Source organism: Lissotriton vulgaris, chromosome 12 (genome assembly GCF_964263255.1).
Source record: "Lissotriton vulgaris chromosome 12, aLisVul1.2, whole genome shotgun sequence".
Classification (NCBI taxonomy): Eukaryota; Metazoa; Chordata; class Amphibia; order Caudata; family Salamandridae; genus Lissotriton; species Lissotriton vulgaris.
This window is the reverse complement of record NC_141700.1, coordinates 726,205,279-726,223,009: the sequence shown is the minus strand read 5'-3', so window position 1 is coordinate 726,223,009 and position 17,731 is coordinate 726,205,279. Positions and strand designations below refer to the sequence as shown.

Below are 17,731 nucleotides of genomic sequence, written 5' to 3'. Positions count from 1 at the left end.
GTTCATTGTGCCATTGTTGTGGGTGCTGTAGCTTGGAGCAAGCCTCAGTGCTTCCAGCTGTGAGAAACATCACTTTACACAAAGGTTGTGTCTCCAGGACAACCTGATCACCATAACCGAAAGGGATCCTCCCCACTCCAATGCGCTCTTTTCAGAATAAATATTATCACACAGAAAAGTGGAAGAATGTGTTTAAAAGCCACTTTTGGCCAACTTTTGGCTATTCCTGCAAAACTAGACAGAGGAGAAGACATCACATGTTGACTATCTGACGCTGAAACATGAGCACAAATCCAAACTTACCAGAGGTATAAAATTATGTGATCATGTCCAAATTATTTTACAACAACATTTTGCATTTTGCATCTCCCCCAAAAATGTAAACACCTAGAAGTAAATCAGACTATAGTGAGCAGTAGAGAAAACAAAATTCATTTGTACATGGTTTCATAGAGTATAATGTTGGACCATATACAATAATAGGTTGCCCATATATAAATTGAAGACTAAATATATCCATATTTTCAGTGCATTCATAGAAACGTTGTGGGAACTATACTTCCCTATATTTAATCAAATGTATGTTGAAAATGATGTTTGATTTCACGCAATGCAGTGATCACAGATATTACCTCGAAAACACTGAAGGCGCTAATCACAAAGGTAACTTAGGGCATTTGCATTTGCAAGTTCCTAATTGCCAGTTGCCTTATTTTTGCGACTTGCAATTAGGAAGTTGAATAATGTGATCTAACAATGTGTCTCAGACACATTTACTGATTTCAAATGGGGTCTCAGTTGACCTACCTCATCAATATTCATGAGGTAGGTCGCAATTTGGGGCCCATTAGGAATCACAAAAAACACAGGGATGGTGGCCTGCTGGGGACAGCAGACCAGCATGTCTTTGTTTGCTTTTAAATAAAGCAACTTGGTTTTTTTTAAAATGCACCCTGCTTTCCTTAAAGCGGGCTGTCTTTCAAAAAGGAAAATTAAATGTTTCAGTTTCATCTTTTAAGAGTAGGCAGTAGTCCGTGGAACCACTGCTTGCTCTTAAAAAACGTTTCCGCCACCATTCAGAAAGGGTGAGGGGTTCTCCTGGGGACCCCTTTACATATGCGAATGGCTTACCACCTTGGAATAGGCAGTAATCTGGGAATAGTATTTTACCTCTACTTGTACTTTGTACGCTTTTGTAACCTGCACACAGGTCAATTTTTCCTCCTGTAATGCACCCTTCGCTACCTCTTGTATTTGTTTGCTCACAATTGTCACTTTTACCTCATATAACTTAGCGTTTACTTTTGTCATTTGTTCACTTGCAATGCTCTCATGTATCAGTTCTGTTCCTATTGTGAAGCGCTCTGACACATTCGAGTAAAGTCCGCGCTATATAAAAACGCATAGATAAATAAATAAATAAATAAATAAATAAATAAATAAATAAATACCTATCTCCCTCACTTCGCCCCCCATCCCCGCGCCCAGGGCTTCAGATGTCCCAAAGCGTCTTTTCCCAGGCAAAGGGAATCTGCGTGATGTCACGGTACACTAACAGCTGAGCGCATCAAATGAAGCGCATACTCAGGTGCGTGTCGCATGGCGGGAAAAGTCGCATGTTGTGTGTTGTGTCTGTCTGAAGCTAGTGTACAGTCCGACGGCGTTACTAATCGACAACGGCGCTTAACTGGATCTTTGTGACTTTTCAACCGAATTCTGCTCTTTTACACACAATTTATAGGTTTAACCCCCGCCAGCGCTCGAAGCGAGGCTGCTCGCGCGCAGCATGGACAGCACACATTTATCACTAGGTCTCAGCGCTGACTGTCCCTGTTTTGTCTTCTCCCCCACACTGCCCGCTCCCTGCCCTCTTTCCCTCTCGCTCTCTGCCCCCTTTCCTTCTCTCGCGTCCCTCCCCTCCGTCCCTCCTGCCGGGAAGGCTCCGGAGAGGGACCGGCCCGTGTCTGGGGGGGGGGGGGGCACCATGCATCACTGGGGGAATTCCAAGCCTGCGCTCGGGGTCACATGCATTCCTGGAGGACGGAGGGAGGGGGCGCCCCTCCTGGCTGTCAAGGAGGGCCGGGGTGAGAGTGATGGGAGAGGTGAGGAGGGAGCCCTGGCAGGCCCGGCCCCTCCGCCCAGCGGGCGGTGCGGGGGAGGAGGCTGCTCTTTAAACCTCCCTCCCGCCCGCGCTCCTCAGAGCTCCCAACTCCGAGCGAGGACCGGAGGGAGAGCAGAGCCGGGGCCACGGAGCACGACTGCCGGCGACTGCAGCTCTCACCGCGAGCCTGACCATCAGTGGCCAGCCTGTCCACTGGCAACAACGAGACTGCCCACTGGCAACAACGAGACTGTCCACTGGCAACAACGAGACTGTCCACTGGCAACAACGAGACTGTCCACTGGCAACAACGAGACTGTCCACTGGCAAAAAACAGACTGACCACTGGCAACAACGAGACTGTCCACTCACTCCCAACTTGCGAGACTGTCTGCTGGTCCCACTTGGCGAGACTGGCCACTGGGCTGCGACGAGCCTGTCCACTAGTACCAACTGGCTGCCTGTCCACTGAGCTGCAAAAGGAACAGTCGTCTTGGTGCCAGGCTGAACACCAGTTCCAACTGGCCAGTGTGCGTGCCCTGGGCGAACACTTGAATTCGCGCCAGTGTGCGGGGGCCCTGACTCCCAAGTCTGGCGGTGACCACAGACCACGACTTGCCCCGTTGAGGCAGCTGAAGGGGGGCCACAAACCGCGACCGGGATTCTCACCCGGGACCACCGCCGCCGTGACAATCCTGAACAACCACCCCGTCTACGGCTGACGAGGCTGGACAAAAACCACAGCATTCACTGGCACTTCTAATCAAGGGCCGCCGCATTTGAGGGCCCGGCTGAGCCAAGGCCACCACTTCCATCCTTGGGTACCATGGCACATCTCACAACCAGGGTGAGTACGCCCCTTCATCTCTCCACCTCTGATGCTCAGTTCATGAAGGGGGTCTGTGCTGTCCTTCAGGGTTCAGTCCCCACACTGACACAACGTAGCCTCCCCCCCACCCCCGCCCCCTAAACCCTCTACCAATGTACCTGGGCTTTTCTCTCCCAGACCCCTCTGCCTTTTGTTCCCCAAAGCTCTTCAACCTGTAGGACAGTCAAATGTCTTCAGACACCTCGCCTCAAGCGCCTCCATCCGAAATTTCCCAAACCCCTCTTGCTTTCTTTCCCCACACTTCGGGAGTTTCCCAAATTGCTCTTCCTGGCGCCCCCTAGATTCTTCTATCTTGGAATCCCAAAATATCATTTCACTTTAAGAGATTCCCTGCACACCTCTGTCTCGTGGTCCCCAGATGCGTGGTTAGTGGGTATGGAAGCTTCCCTACCCGGCTTTCCAGAGTTTCTCCTGTTTCTGGATGGGGCTCCCTTCACCGGGGTTCACCGGGTTCTTTGGGGCGACAACGCAGATCCGAGAAATGTGTCAGACACAGTGAGTTTGGGCAGTACATGATATGCACTCTAGTGCTTAGAGGGCGGCGCGCGCCTCAAAGCGCTAAAACCCTCTAGGTTATAAAGACGGCATTGCTTGATGGGTGGTATCAGAGGCCGACACTCTGATATGTTTCATAATATCTCTGTATAACACCTGTGGTGCATCTGGGGCCATATGGTGTGTTATGCCACAACACTCCATGTCTGGTGTATTGCTTCTAGTTCTGGAAACCAAATCTGGAATAATGTGTCTAGTTCCTCTGGAGTAATCCGCTGGGGGCTGTGTTTGTGTCCAACTGAGGCGAAGACGTCTGGTGCATTGTGTCCAACTGAGGAGTGAACGTCTGGTGCATTGTGTCCAACTGAGGAGTGAACGTCTGGTGCATTGTGTCCAACTGAGGAGTGAACGTCTGGTGCATTGTGTCCAACTGAGGAGTGAACGTCTGGTGCAGTGTGTCCAACTGAGGAGTAAACGTCTGGTGCATTGTGTCCAACTGAGGAGTGAACGTCTGGTGCAGTGTGTCCAACTGAGGAGTAAACGTCTGGTGCATTGTGTCCAACTGAGGAGAGAAAGTCTGGTGCATTGTGTCCAACTGAGGAGTGAACGTCTGGTGCATTGTGTCCAACTGAGGAGTGAACGTCTGGTGCATTGTGTCCAACTGAGGAGTGAACGTCTGGTGCATTGTGTCCAACTGAGGAGTGAACGTCTGGTGCATTGTGTCCAACTGAGGAGTGAACGTCTGGTGCATTGTGTCCAACTGAGGAGAGAAAGTCTGGTGCATTGTGTCAAACTGAGGAGTGAACATCTGGTGCATTGTGTCCAACTGAGGAGAGAAAGTCTGGTGCATTGTGTCAAACTGAGGAGTGAACATCTGGTGCATTGTGTCCAACTGAGGAGAGAAAGTCTGGTGCATTGTGTCAAACTGAGGAGTGAACGTCTGGTGCATTGTGTCCAACTGAGGAGTTAACGTCTGGTGCATTGTGTCAAACTGAGGAGTGAACATCTGGTGCATTGTGTCCAACTGCGGAGAGAACGTCTGGTGCATTGTGTCAAACTGAGGAGTGAACATCTGGTGCATTGTGTCCAACTGAGGAGAGAAAGTCTGGTGCATTGTGTCAAACTGAGGAGTGAACATCTGGTGCATTGTGTCCAACTGAGGAGAGAAAGTCTGGTGCAGTGTGTCCAACTGAGGAGTGAACGTCTGGTGCAGTGTGTTCAACTGAGGAGTGAACGTCTGGTGCATTGTGTCCAACTGAGGAGAGAAAGTCTGGTGCATTGTGTCAAACTGAGGAGTGAACATCTGGTGCATTGTGTCCAACTGAGGAGAGAAAGTCTGGTGCATTGTGTCAAACTGAGGAGTGAACATCTGGTGCATTGTGTCCAACTGAGGAGTTAACGTCTGGTGCATTGTGTCAAACTGAGGAGTGAACATCTGGTGCATTGTGTCCAACTGCGGAGAGAACGTCTGGTGCATTGTGTCAAACTGAGGAGTGAACATCTGGTGCATTGTGTCCAACTGAGGAGAGAAAGTCTGGTGCATTGTGTCAAACTGAGGAGTGAACATCTGGTGCATTGTGTCCAACTGAGGAGAGAAAGTCTGGTGCAGTGTGTCCAACTGAGGAGTGAACGTCTGGTGCAGTGTGTTCAACTGAGGAGTGAACGTCTGGTGCAGTGTGTCCAACTGAGGAGTGAACGTCTGGTGCAGTGTGTTCAACTGAGGAGTGAACGTCTGGTGCATTGTGTCAAACTGAGGAGTGAACATCTGGTGCATTGTGTCCAACTGCGGAGAGAACGTCTGGTGCATTGTGTCAAACTGAGGAGTGAACATCTGGTGCATTGTGTCCAACTGAGGAGAGAAAGTCTGGTGCATTGTGTCAAACTGAGGAGTGAACATCTGGTGCATTGTGTCCAACTGAGGAGTGAACGTCTGGTGCAGTGTGTTCAACTGAGGAGTGAACGTCTGGTGCAGTGTGTTCAACTGAGGAGTGAACGTCTGGTGCAGTGTGTCCAACTGAGGAGTGAACGTCTGGTGCAGTGTGTTCAACTGAGGAGTGAACGTCTGGTGCAGTGTGTTCAACTGAGGAGTGAACATCTGGTGCATTGTGTCCAACTGAGGAGAGAAAGTCTGGTGCATTGTGTCAAACTGAGGAGTGAACATCTGGTGCATTGTGTCCAACTGAGGAGAGAAAGTCTGGTGCAGTGTGTCCAACTGAGGAGTGAACGTCTGGTGCAGTGTGTTCAACTGAGGAGTGAACGTCTGGTGCATTGTGTCCAACTGAGGAGAGAAAGTCTGGTGCATTGTGTCAAACTGAGGAGTGAACATCTGGTGCATTGTGTCCAACTGAGGAGAGAAAGTCTGGTGCATTGTGTCAAACTGAGGAGTGAACATCTGGTGCATTGTGTCCAACTGAGGAGTTAACGTCTGGTGCATTGTGTCAAACTGAGGAGTGAACATCTGGTGCATTGTGTCCAACTGCGGAGAGAACGTCTGGTGCATTGTGTCAAACTGAGGAGTGAACATCTGGTGCATTGTGTCCAACTGAGGAGAGAAAGTCTGGTGCATTGTGTCAAACTGAGGAGTGAACATCTGGTGCATTGTGTCCAACTGAGGAGAGAAAGTCTGGTGCAGTGTGTCCAACTGAGGAGTGAACGTCTGGTGCAGTGTGTTCAACTGAGGAGTGAACGTCTGGTGCAGTGTGTCCAACTGAGGAGTGAACGTCTGGTGCAGTGTGTTCAACTGAGGAGTGAACGTCTGGTGCATTGTGTCAAACTGAGGAGTGAACATCTGGTGCATTGTGTCCAACTGCGGAGAGAACGTCTGGTGCATTGTGTCAAACTGAGGAGTGAACATCTGGTGCATTGTGTCCAACTGAGGAGAGAAAGTCTGGTGCATTGTGTCAAACTGAGGAGTGAACATCTGGTGCATTGTGTCCAACTGAGGAGTGAACGTCTGGTGCAGTGTGTTCAACTGAGGAGTGAACGTCTGGTGCAGTGTGTTCAACTGAGGAGTGAACGTCTGGTGCAGTGTGTCCAACTGAGGAGTGAACGTCTGGTGCAGTGTGTTCAACTGAGGAGTGAACATCTGGTGCATTGTATCCTGCTGAGGAGCAAACCTTTGGTGCTTTCTGGCAGTGCAAAAAGCTGAAACATAAAATGGTATTTATAATACCATTTTATGTTTCTGCTTTTCGCACTGTGAGAAAGCAGTGGGGCGACGCTCCTCGGCCCACATAGAGGAGCCGCCCCTGTGAGGAACCACTGCACGGAGCCTGCAACGAGGTTCACGCAACACAAGGGAAGAATCTGGGTCACAGAAAGGACGTCAAGGTTTATCCAACTTCCGGTCCCAAAGCCTTGTTCTTGTCATATCATTACAACATTGCATTCGTTCTACCTGATTACATTCTACTTCTCCATAACGAGGTAACAACTCGTTCTTTGTTGGATCCAAACTCAACCACAAATAAGAACATCACAGCTCGCCACAAGGTTACCACAGCGATACCACAGATATGTGGTTAGTGATACCACTGATATGTGGCAAGTGATACCACATCTATGCGGCCAGGGATACCACAGATATGCCTCTAGTGATACCACAGCTATGTGTCCAACGATACCACAGCTATGTGTCCAGCGATACCACAGCTATGTGGCCATTGATGCCACAGATATGTGGCAAGTGGGATGTATGATGTTACAACGCATTTTTTACAACGCAACATCCATTACAACGCATTGCATTACAATGCATGCCATTACAACGATTTTTTAAAAACTACCTTTATAACGCATTCCATTACAACGCATACTACCTTTACAACACTTTCCATTACAACCCATACTACCTTTACAACGCATACCATTACAACGCATACCATTACATTGCACGTATGGTCAGTATTGGATAGTGTAGGGGTAAAAATTACTATTCTAACTCCGGGGGTGCAACAGTAGGGTAAGTGTTGGATAGTGTAGGGGTAAAAATTACTATTCTAACTCCAGGGGGTACAACAGTAGGGTAAGTGTTGGATAGTGCAAGGGTACTATGCGTTGTGATGGTATGTGTTGTAATGGTATGCGTTGTAATGACTGCGTTGTAATGATATGCGTTGTAGTGGTATGGTTGTAGTGTCATGCGTTGTAATGGTTGCGTTGTAATGGCATGCGATGTAATGGATGTTGCGTTGTTAAAGTTTCGTTGTAATAGTAGTGCGTTGTAAAAGTTACGTTGTAAAGGTCGTTTCCCGGCAAGTGATACCACAGATATGTGGACAGCGATACTACAGATATGTACCCAGTGATACCACAGCTATGTGGCCAGGGATACCACAGATATATGGCCAGTGATACCACAAATATGTGGCCTGTGATACCACTGATACGTGGACAGCGATACCACAGATATGTGGCCAGTGATACCACGGCTATGTCGCCGTGGATACCACAGCTTTGTGTCCAAGGATACCACAGCTATGGGGCCAATGATGCCATAGATATGTGGCCAGTGATACCACAGCTATGTGGCCGGTGATACCACAGATATGTGGGCAAGGATACCACAGATATGTGGCCAGTGATACCAAAGCTATGTGGCCAAGGATATCACAGATATGTGGCCGGTGATACCACAGATATGTGGCCGTGGATACCACAGATATGTGGCCATGGCTACCACAGCTTTGTGGCCGGTGATACCGCAGCTATGTGGCCGTGGATACCACAGCTACGTGGCCAAGGACACCACAGATATGTGGCTAAGGACACCATAGATATGTGGCCAAGGATACCACAGCCATGTGGCCAGTGATACCACAGATATGTGGCCAAGGACACCATAGATATGTGGCCAAGGATACCACAGCTATGTGGCCAAGGATACCACAGCTATGTGGCCAGTGATACCACAGCTATGTGGCCAAGGGTACCACAGATATGTGGCCAAGGGTACCACAGATATGTGGCCGGTGATACCACAGACATGTGGCCAGTGATACCACAGCTATGTGGCCAATGATATCACAGATATGTGGCCGGTGATACCACAGATATGCGGCTGTGGATACCACAGATATGTGGCCAGTGATACCACAGCGATGTGGCTGGTGATACCACAGCTATGTGGCCAAGGATATCACAGCTATTTGGCCAAGGATACCACAGATATGTGGCCAAGTATACCACAGCTATGTGGCCAGTGATACCACAGCTATGTGGCCGTGGAAACCAAAGCTATGTGGCCAAGGATACCACAGATATGTGGCCAGTGAGACCACAGTCATGTGGCCAAGGAGGCCACAGATATGTGGCCAAGGATACCACAGATATGTGGCCAGTGAGACCACAGCTATGTGGCCAAGGATGCCACAGATATGTGGCCAGTGAGACCACAGCTATGTGGCCAAGGATGCCACAGATATGTGGCCAAGGATACCACAGATATGTGGCCAGTGATTCACATCTATATGGCCATGGATGACACAGCTATGTGGCCGGGGACATCAGATATATCCTTCCTTTCAGCCATCGCAGGTTATTCATCCAGCTGAACACTGAACAAACTTCTTGAAAGCACCTTACACCTGCCAGTGGGAGGCGGCCTTACCACATACACAAATGCCACCAGTGTGTGAGAGCACAGACAGAGCTGGGGACTGCTTGGAACAGGGGTGGGGCAGCAGCTGTGGATACTGGTGAATAGCTGTGGTGGAGACATTGCACACAGTCTAATCCATTGCCCCAGCACACCTATAACGTGTACTGTTACCCTTCACCGTTGCACTGCCTGCACACAGCACCGTGCTTCATGTAATAGACGCGCATCAATAACAGGACAGAGCACTGGCCGTCTTCAGCTTTCGCAACCTTCCCCTTTTCACGAGTAACTTAAAAGACCCCCCACGGCGATTCTAAGGACCTTAAGAGTTGTACATGCTTTATAAGTCAGGGCATCAAATGTCAGCATCTGTGCTCCACACGTGTGGGTTTTCAAAGGGCCGGGAACTCGAATTGTTGTCAAGTCTCTATGAAACCAAAAAGCGCCAGGAAGCATTTGGCAGTGCTGAGTACCAAATAGAAAAAAAGCCACATTCAGAGTGCTGTGTTGTATTTCCCTTCCTGCTTCCCATCCATAAAAGGAACACAGAATCGTCTTCTTCAATCAAACTGTAACACGTCTTCTTACTGTTAGCAGGTTCTGAAGATGTGCAAAGACCAATGTGAAATGCATTCAATCTGCAGAAAAAATGTGTCATGTTAAAATGCTTTCAGGTAAAACAAGTCCGTTGTGTTTAACGGACATTGTGTCTCTTTGACAGTTACAAGCCTGGCAATGGATAGGCCAGAAGGCAGCCCTTTCCTATGCAATGGTAGGGCCTGTGTCTTGAACCACCACCTGTGGTTAATTGCGCTGTCTGGTCTTGGGGGCGTTTCCCCCATCAGTCCAGTGTATATTTAATGCTCCTCTAGGTTGAAGATTGATTGACGGTTGTGTATATTTCCCACTTCTATTGGGGTTTGATTTGGTCGATGGTTGTGTATATTTCGTGCCCCTGTTTTTTGAGGTTCAGTAAATGGTCGTGCCCATTAGGGTTTTGAGATGTGATAGGTGGTTATGTGTATTTCATGCTCATTGGTGGTTATTTTGTGTCCTAATGTTTGAGATTCGGTAAGTGGTTGTGTTTATTTTATTCTCAAACTGTTTGAGATTCGGGAGTTGATTGGATCTATTTTGCACCCCTGCTGTTGGAGATTCAGCAGATGGTTGTGTGTATTTCGAGCTCCTATTTTTAAGTTCCAGCAGTTGTCTCTGTGTATTCGTGTCCTATTGTTTGAAGTTCAGGAGGTAGATGTGTACATTTCGTGCTACTTTTCTTTGGGGCTCGTTGGGTGGTTGTGTGCACTTCGTGCTCCTATGATTTGAGGTTCAGTAGGTTGTTGTGTGTATTACGTGATCCTGCTGTTTGAGGTTCGGTAGGTGGTCGTATTTTGAGGTTTTTCTTTTTGAGGCTCACCAGGTGGTTTTGTGTATTTCGCTTTCCTTCTGTTTGGTGTCTGCCAGGTGATTCAGTGTATTTCGTGCTCCTATTGTTTGCAGCCTGGTAGCTAATTATATGCATTTCACGCTCCTATTCTTTAATGGTCGGGACATGGTTGTGTGTGTTTCAGTTTCTATTGTGTGAGGTTTGGCAAGTGGCTGTGTGTATTTCATGCTCATATTCTAACTCCAGGGGGTGCAACAGTAGGGTAAGTGTTGGATAGTGTAGGGGTAACAATTACTATTCTTACTCCAGGGGGTGCAACAGTAGGGTAAGTGTTGGATAGTGTAGGGGTAACAATTACTATTCTTACTCCAGGGGGTGCAACAGTAGGGTAAGTGTTGGATAGTGCAAGGGTACTATGCGTTGTGATGGTATGTGTTGTAATGGTATGCGTTGTAATGACTGCGTTGTAATGATATGCGTTGCAGTGGTATGGTTGTAGTGTCATGCGTTGTAATAGTAATTTTTACCCCTACACTATCCAACACTTACCCTACTGTTGCACCCCCCTGGAGTTAGAATAGTAATGTGAGTGAAAGGGTTACACCGACATCAATACTGGTGAGCCTGGCATCAAACTAATGTCTCTAGCGCAGGGTGTCCAACGAAAGTCCAGGACAGCCGGATACCGACGAGATATTTGCATTCAAGAAATGAACGACAGTTACTCAATTGTCGCTCGAGGTCCCCTTGAAAACCTGGCATGGACTCCCCCGCCCCCAGTGCGATGTAAAGCATCCTCTTACACACACGATGGCGGCAACGTTTAAGGGCAGCGCCTTCCCACCTGGCCTCGCGCGGGAAGGAAGCCCGAGGCGGCTTCTATTAAATCCAACACAAACAGTAGCAACTTGTAACGATGGCACACCTGGGGCCGCACCCCGGATTGTCCGCAGTTTGCCAGGCACGGGGTTTGCACAGACTCGCACCCGGCCCGCGGGCACGTCTTTCCACCACTCTGGTTCTGTACAGTGCCAACCCTCGCCAGCCACGGTGCACGTGACCGGGCCTGCTCAAGCGGTTCTGTGCTCTTGTGCAACTAAAGAATTGCAAAATAACCTGTTTTATGAAGTGTTTGCTGGCTCAATATGTCACTTTCATGATAGCACTGTAAATAACAGCCATCGATATCACCCGGTGTATTCACCTAATGAGTAAAAAGGGCTGTGCCCACCCTGCTCGGATCGAACCATCATGTGGCGCGCAAGCCAGGCTCAGATGCCAGACAGAGAGCACTTTACTAGTGAGCCAGCCTGGTGGCTGCCCATGACTGACTCCGGCCCAGCCCACCCCACCTTTCTGAGACAAGCCCCTGTTGGGAAATCTCCTCGCCTCCCGATAGACTAGACTAGACTAGGCCATATCTGGCTCTCAGCAGAGACACGGCTCGCTGACGCAACCCCCCTCTCACCTCCCGAAGCGCCTGGAAACACCGCTGATAGGCACTCTCGAGCACAGTTTCAACTCCACGCCTGCATGCTTGACCTTTGACATCTTAAGGATGCCCTCGCGCATCCCACATAAAGCGTAAATCGTGACGCTCATCACCACAAGGGAGATTGTGGTTGGCACACAGAAGCTAGACCCCAGGCGCTACGTTCTATACATTGCACTGGGGCTGGAGCAACCGGACACCGTCGTTTGGACGTGTTTGCTCTGGTTAGTCAATGCAAATGTCTTTTTATTTAATACGTCGATGTGCTGCACAAGTCAGCACAAAACTGCACCAATACGAGTTTAAATATGCACCCCCAAAGTGTCGGTTCAAAATTGCACTAGCATCGGTGCAATGTATGGAATCCCACCCCAAGTGGTATTGGAAATGCACGTAAGCAAAAAAATACAAAACACATTTTTAAGCTCAAACCACGCCGCCATGTCTTTATAAAACAGTACCTGATTTCTTGACAGCAAGCATTGTGAAGGATGCCACGAATTGCGGCCTGAACAGGGCCAGTCTGTTTCATGGCACTGCCGCAATGTCTCAAACAAACAATAAGACAGTGGAGCATCACCCATACCTCATCACATTAAAACATTCTGAGGGGTCCCTCACTTCACTCTTACGATAAGGGCAAGCTCCAGGGCAAACCTACAAGACCCTCCCCATGCATGTGTCCATGTATAAAACCATGACAACATTAGGATATAACAAGTGCACCCGAAAAACACCCAGACACAAAAGCAAAGGAGAGCCTCACATAAGCAACCACCACGGAGCGTTTGGCATATTCTCGCCAATTTGCTCACATACCATCATCTCCACCTTTCCTCTTCATCTGAAGGAATCAAGACCCGAACAAGTTCAAGAAGAATGTTGTGTGTGTGTGTGAATTGATTGTTTATCTAATTGTATTTTCTATACAACACATCTCTATCAAAGCCCTGATAGGGAGGAGACGCATCTTCCTCACAAGAAAAAATGTTAAAAACGAGTCGCACAGACCCTCTAGTAATTAGTCTTTTAATTATTAATGCCTACACTCATGATTAAAGACCATACCATGTATTGGATCATTTTAAATAGAAAGGCCAACATGTTTCATTGCCTTTTCTTACTTATTGGCAAGGGAGAGGGCCTCATTTCACTCATATGGGCACCGGACCAAGTGGCTGCCGGGAACGCCTACTATCAAGCCATTGGGAGGAACCAAAAGTTATTGTCCAGAAACACTTTTCACGGCTGAAAGTCTGTTTGCCGCCGGTGTCGGCATGTCGTGGGTCAGCATTCCACAATGGCCTCAGACGGCCAAAAAAGGCTTGGTGGGGATGGGGGAAATGAGCACCTGAACAGCAAAATCTCATTTTACCTGGAACTCCAAAACTCTCTCACCAGCGCTGACTCAACACACGCGCTCACCAAGGTTGCAGTCCTGGCTCTCTCAGTACATTAGAAAGGTGTTTTGTGTGGAGTATTTCAATTTATTTATGTTTTGTTTCTGTAAGGAAATTATTTGTGGAGAGCAACATTGTTAAAGATGTTGTGTGTAACCAGAAGGTATAAGGTATGCCTACTGCGTATTGTTTTGCCAAGGAACATTTAATAAATAATTGTAGTTTCAAAGGTAGCCTTTGGATTAATTGTGGACAAGCAGACACAGAGCAGACGTCTCATTACAATCTAAGGCGTTGCCACTCTCAGGTGAATGGGAAGAGTAGATGTGCACAGTGGAACTGTTTTGCTATGTGTATTTTGCGGTGTAACAACTGCTTCCTTGCCATCGTTCCAACAAATGTGTTCTTTCAAGGGTTTTCCCAAACTATGTTGAAGGAAACTACCCTGCGGCACACTGCTTTCCACAGCTCCTGGCTGCACTCTTTGTTGCTCTTTCACAGGCTCTCTCTTACCCCTGTGGTAGAGAGCACACAGCAGGAAGTGACACATTTGATGGCATTGCAGCTGAAATACAACTGGCGTAGCGGAGAAGTGTGGCTCAATGGTTAGAGCAGCAGACCCTGATGCAGAGGTCTGGCCTGGGACCAGCGTTCAATTCCCGCCTCGGCGGGTCTTGGGCTCAATTTCCTCGGATCTGATAATTCTCGCCTCGGTGCCTATTCGAATCATGGGTCCCATTCTGCAACTATGGGCAATAGCTTGCTTAATCTCCACAATGACCCCAACAGCGCTGGGATGCCTCGCTTCACCTTGGGGGTGCCCAGGAGTGGACATTTCACAGGGAAAAGCCAGGAAGGCTTCCGCAGCGGTATGCGTACAGCACCAGGAAACCCCGGTTGGGGTATAAGTGTGCTTTACAAGTACAAATTCATTTAATTTCAAAGTCCCTTCTCATGTTACTGTATTAGTAAAAAGTTGTTGCTTGGTAGAGATACCAAGCTCTTTTTAAACAGACATATATATATAAATGCAGAGATTATACCGCAAGCAAAGGAAAATAAGTATAGAGTCAATGAGGTAAAAGAAATCCTCTGCTTGCCATGTGTGATCTGTTTGGTTTATTCCATAAGTGCCTAATTTGAGCCAGTGGTTTCCTGTGCTTGGTACTGGCATTCAATTGACTAAAACAGGACTTATTACAATCTGCCACATGGTGGTGCTGTTTAGCTAATTTAGGGATGAGCACAACAACAGTTGTGTAATAATACAAAATACGGCAACATTACTAAATATACACCATCCAAGTCATTTGTATGGCTTTGGGGGCCTGGAATAGTCTGAGCTGTCACACTTTTTGAAGTGTCATGGTAAGTAGTTGCGTTGGTCTTGTCATTGGCAGCACTGGTTGGGGCAATGGGTTGTGAAAGCTGCAGTTGTCTCCTGATGAGGGCCCTGGCACTTATTTTGTTTTACAAATCAAGCACTGTTGACCATGGGTTGGCATGGAAGATGTGATGCTGAAGTAAGATGTTCCACTGGGTAATCTTCCATTTGTCTCTCCTTTCCAGGATCCGTCAGACTGGTCCGCAATGCCCTACACCGAGAGCTGGTTTACATCTGACAGCCTAAACACCACCACCAATGAAACAGCATGTGTGGAGAGCGCCGACTTCCAATATCTCATGTACCCCATCATCTACAGCCCGGTGTTTATCCTGGGACTGGTCAGCAACATCATTGCTCTGTGGTACTTCATCAGCACCAAGACCACCACCTCCCCGGCTAACGTCTTCATGGTCAACCTGGCCACCATTGACCTCATCTTTGTCCTGACCCTTCCATGCAAAATCGTCTACCATGCCCTGGACAACAACTGGATCTTTGGAGAGGCCCTCTGCAAAATCACTGGCTCCCTGTTCTTTGCAAACCTCTATGGCAGCACACTGTTCTTGACCTGTATCTGCTTGGATCGGTATCTGGCCGTGGTGCACCCGATCAAGGCCCTTTCTCTCAAGAAGCCGCTCTACCGAATTATTGCCTCTGTGGTCATCTGGGTCATTCTGGGAGGAGCCATCTTGTATTTGACTCTCAAGGGTCCACTCACGAGCAAGTTTGAGAATGGCAACATTGCCTGCTTGGAGAACTTCTCCTCGGACTCCTGGAAAGGGCGTATCTCCGGCGTCAGCCTCTTCGCTGCTGTGGTGGGCTTTATTCTGCCCCTGCTGGTAATCGGCATCTGCTACCCTTTGATTGCCCGGAAACTGTTGGATACCTCCGGACCACGGAACAGCTCTCAGTTGACCAAGAAGAAGGCGCTACGCACCATCCTGGTAGTGCTTGCTGTGTTTCTCATCTGCTTTGTCCCGTATCACGTGATCCAGCTCATCCACACCTTGCGGCGCATCAATGTCTTCTCCAGCTGCGGACTCATCCAATTCACCTACAAGGCACGTCGCGTCACCATGGCGCTGACCAGCCTCAACTCCTGCCTGGACCCTCTAGTCTATTACTTCGGTGCTGAGAAGTTCAAGTGGAGGCCTTCGTGTTGTGGAAAAAGGCTAACGTCATCCCAGTTTAGCAAGACCATAACCTCCTTGACTCGGTTAACCACAGGTCTGCGGTCGAACTCATCCAGCAAAGAGCCAGACTCTTGCCAAGCAATCTGATAGGATGGCTGGCATGATGCCACTGACCAATCGGACTCCTGTAGCGCATCTTCGGTGGTCATCCAAAAAATGGGCAGACTCTTGCCAAGCAATCTGACAGGGTTGGTGGCATGATGAAACCAACCAATATGACTCCTCTACTGTGCCTTCGGTGGTCATCAAGAAAAAGTTTCAGAGCCCTGCCAAGCACTGGAGGAAGGGGAAGGGCAGGACTCACCATAAGGGGGCAGCACTCCTCTACCTCACCTTTGATTTTCCTGAGAAGGTCACTGAGTCTGCCTCAATGAAGCATGAACTAAGTGTCACACTGCCCACAGCTTTGGACTTAAGGGCATTGATGGGGTCTCCCTCCAGGTCCCATCTCTTGACTGAAGCACTTGGATTGCGACGTATTCCTGCCTACACCTGTCATGTGATCTAATGGAGTCACCTCCATTGCCCACAGCACTGGCCGCATAAGCTGTAAAAGACACTTACTCATTCCCCAGTTCTGCATCAATACAGCCATATGTGTCACTTCTGTCCTTATTAGTGGTATTCGTATTGATGTACATATGAACTTTCACCTAAGTGGTTCGAATATAGATGTGGGATGAGTGAGTTTGTTGATTGAGTTTTGAGTGACTGAACATGAATGTTGTAGGATGAACCAGAGAATATTAAGGGGTAAAGACAGAAAAAAAGAGAAAAAAAAGAATTCTGTTATATTTTTTTGGGCACACTTACTATTATATTGACTATTTATTACATATTACATTTTTATATGATATTTCAATGATCCAATAAATTGTAAAATGACTAACTGTATTATAAAATGTATTTTTTTAATTCTCGGTCCATGCCAGTCTTGGTTGAATCAATTAAATTGTAACAAGATATTTCAATTTTTACATAAGTCATTGGCAGGTGTTAATTTGTTCCCCCTTTGGGTGGTTTCCTCTTTTCAATGGAGTCTCACCTACTCCCCATTGCAGCTTTCTGGACATCCACAGAGTCTCACCCACTCGCTGTCACTGCGCCATACACATCCATAGCGTCTCACCTACTCCCTGCTAGAGGCTCATACAGGCCAATGGAGTCTCACTCTTTCCATGTCATTGTGTCATAAACTTAAAGGAACTTTTAAATACTCAATACATATCAATAGAGTCTCACTGATTCCCCACCATTGTCTTATGCTCTTCAATGGAGTCTCACTGATTCCCCACCATTGTCTTATGCTCTTCAATGGAGTTTCACTGATTCCCCACCATGGTCTTATGCTCTTCAATGGAGTCTCACTGTTTCCCCACCATGGTCTTATGCTCTTCAATGGAGTCTCAATCATTCCCCACCAAGGTCTTATGCTCTTCAATGGAGTCTCACTGATTCCCCACCAAGGTCTTATGCTCTTCAATGGAGTCTCACTGATTCCCCAGCATGGTCCTATGCTCTTCAATGGAGTCTCAATCATTCCCCACCATGGTCTTATGCTCTTCAATGGAGTCTCAATCATTCCCCACCATGCTCCTACGTACTTTAATGGAGTCTCACTCCTTCTCCTGCCATTGTCCTGTGTACTCACCTACACTTATCATGGCCTCATATATATATAAATCCAACATACAATACAATACAATACAATATATATCCATGGAATCTCGCTTACTGCTCATCACAGTCCCAACACATCTGTGGAGTCTCACTCTTTCAACGTCATTG

At 47.9% G+C, this 17,731-nt stretch overlaps 1 protein-coding gene across 1 annotated transcript; it reads left to right on the top strand.

Moving 5' to 3' along the window:
• The first annotated feature begins 2,219 nt into the window (after window positions 1-2,219).
• On the top strand, window positions 2,220-16,900 carry LOC147678392 (lysophosphatidic acid receptor 6-like). The gene is made up of 2 exons (XM_086945986.1): window positions 2,220-2,948; window positions 14,933-16,900. The coding sequence occupies exons 1-2, from the start codon at window positions 2,928-2,930 to the stop codon at window positions 16,028-16,030; spliced, it is 1,119 nt and encodes a 372-aa protein (XP_086802112.1). The 5' UTR covers window positions 2,220-2,927; the 3' UTR covers window positions 16,031-16,900.
• Window positions 16,901-17,731: the final 831 nt, after the last annotated feature.

Excerpts from the sequence above, each read along its gene's own strand:
- LOC147678392 (XM_086945986.1), top strand. The coding sequence starts at position 2,928 with ATGGCACATCTCACAACCAGG. Across the intron at positions 2,949-14,932 it reads TGGCACATCTCACAACCAGG|GATCCGTCAGACTGGTCCGC; the intron begins GTGAGTACGCCC and ends TCTCCTTTCCAG.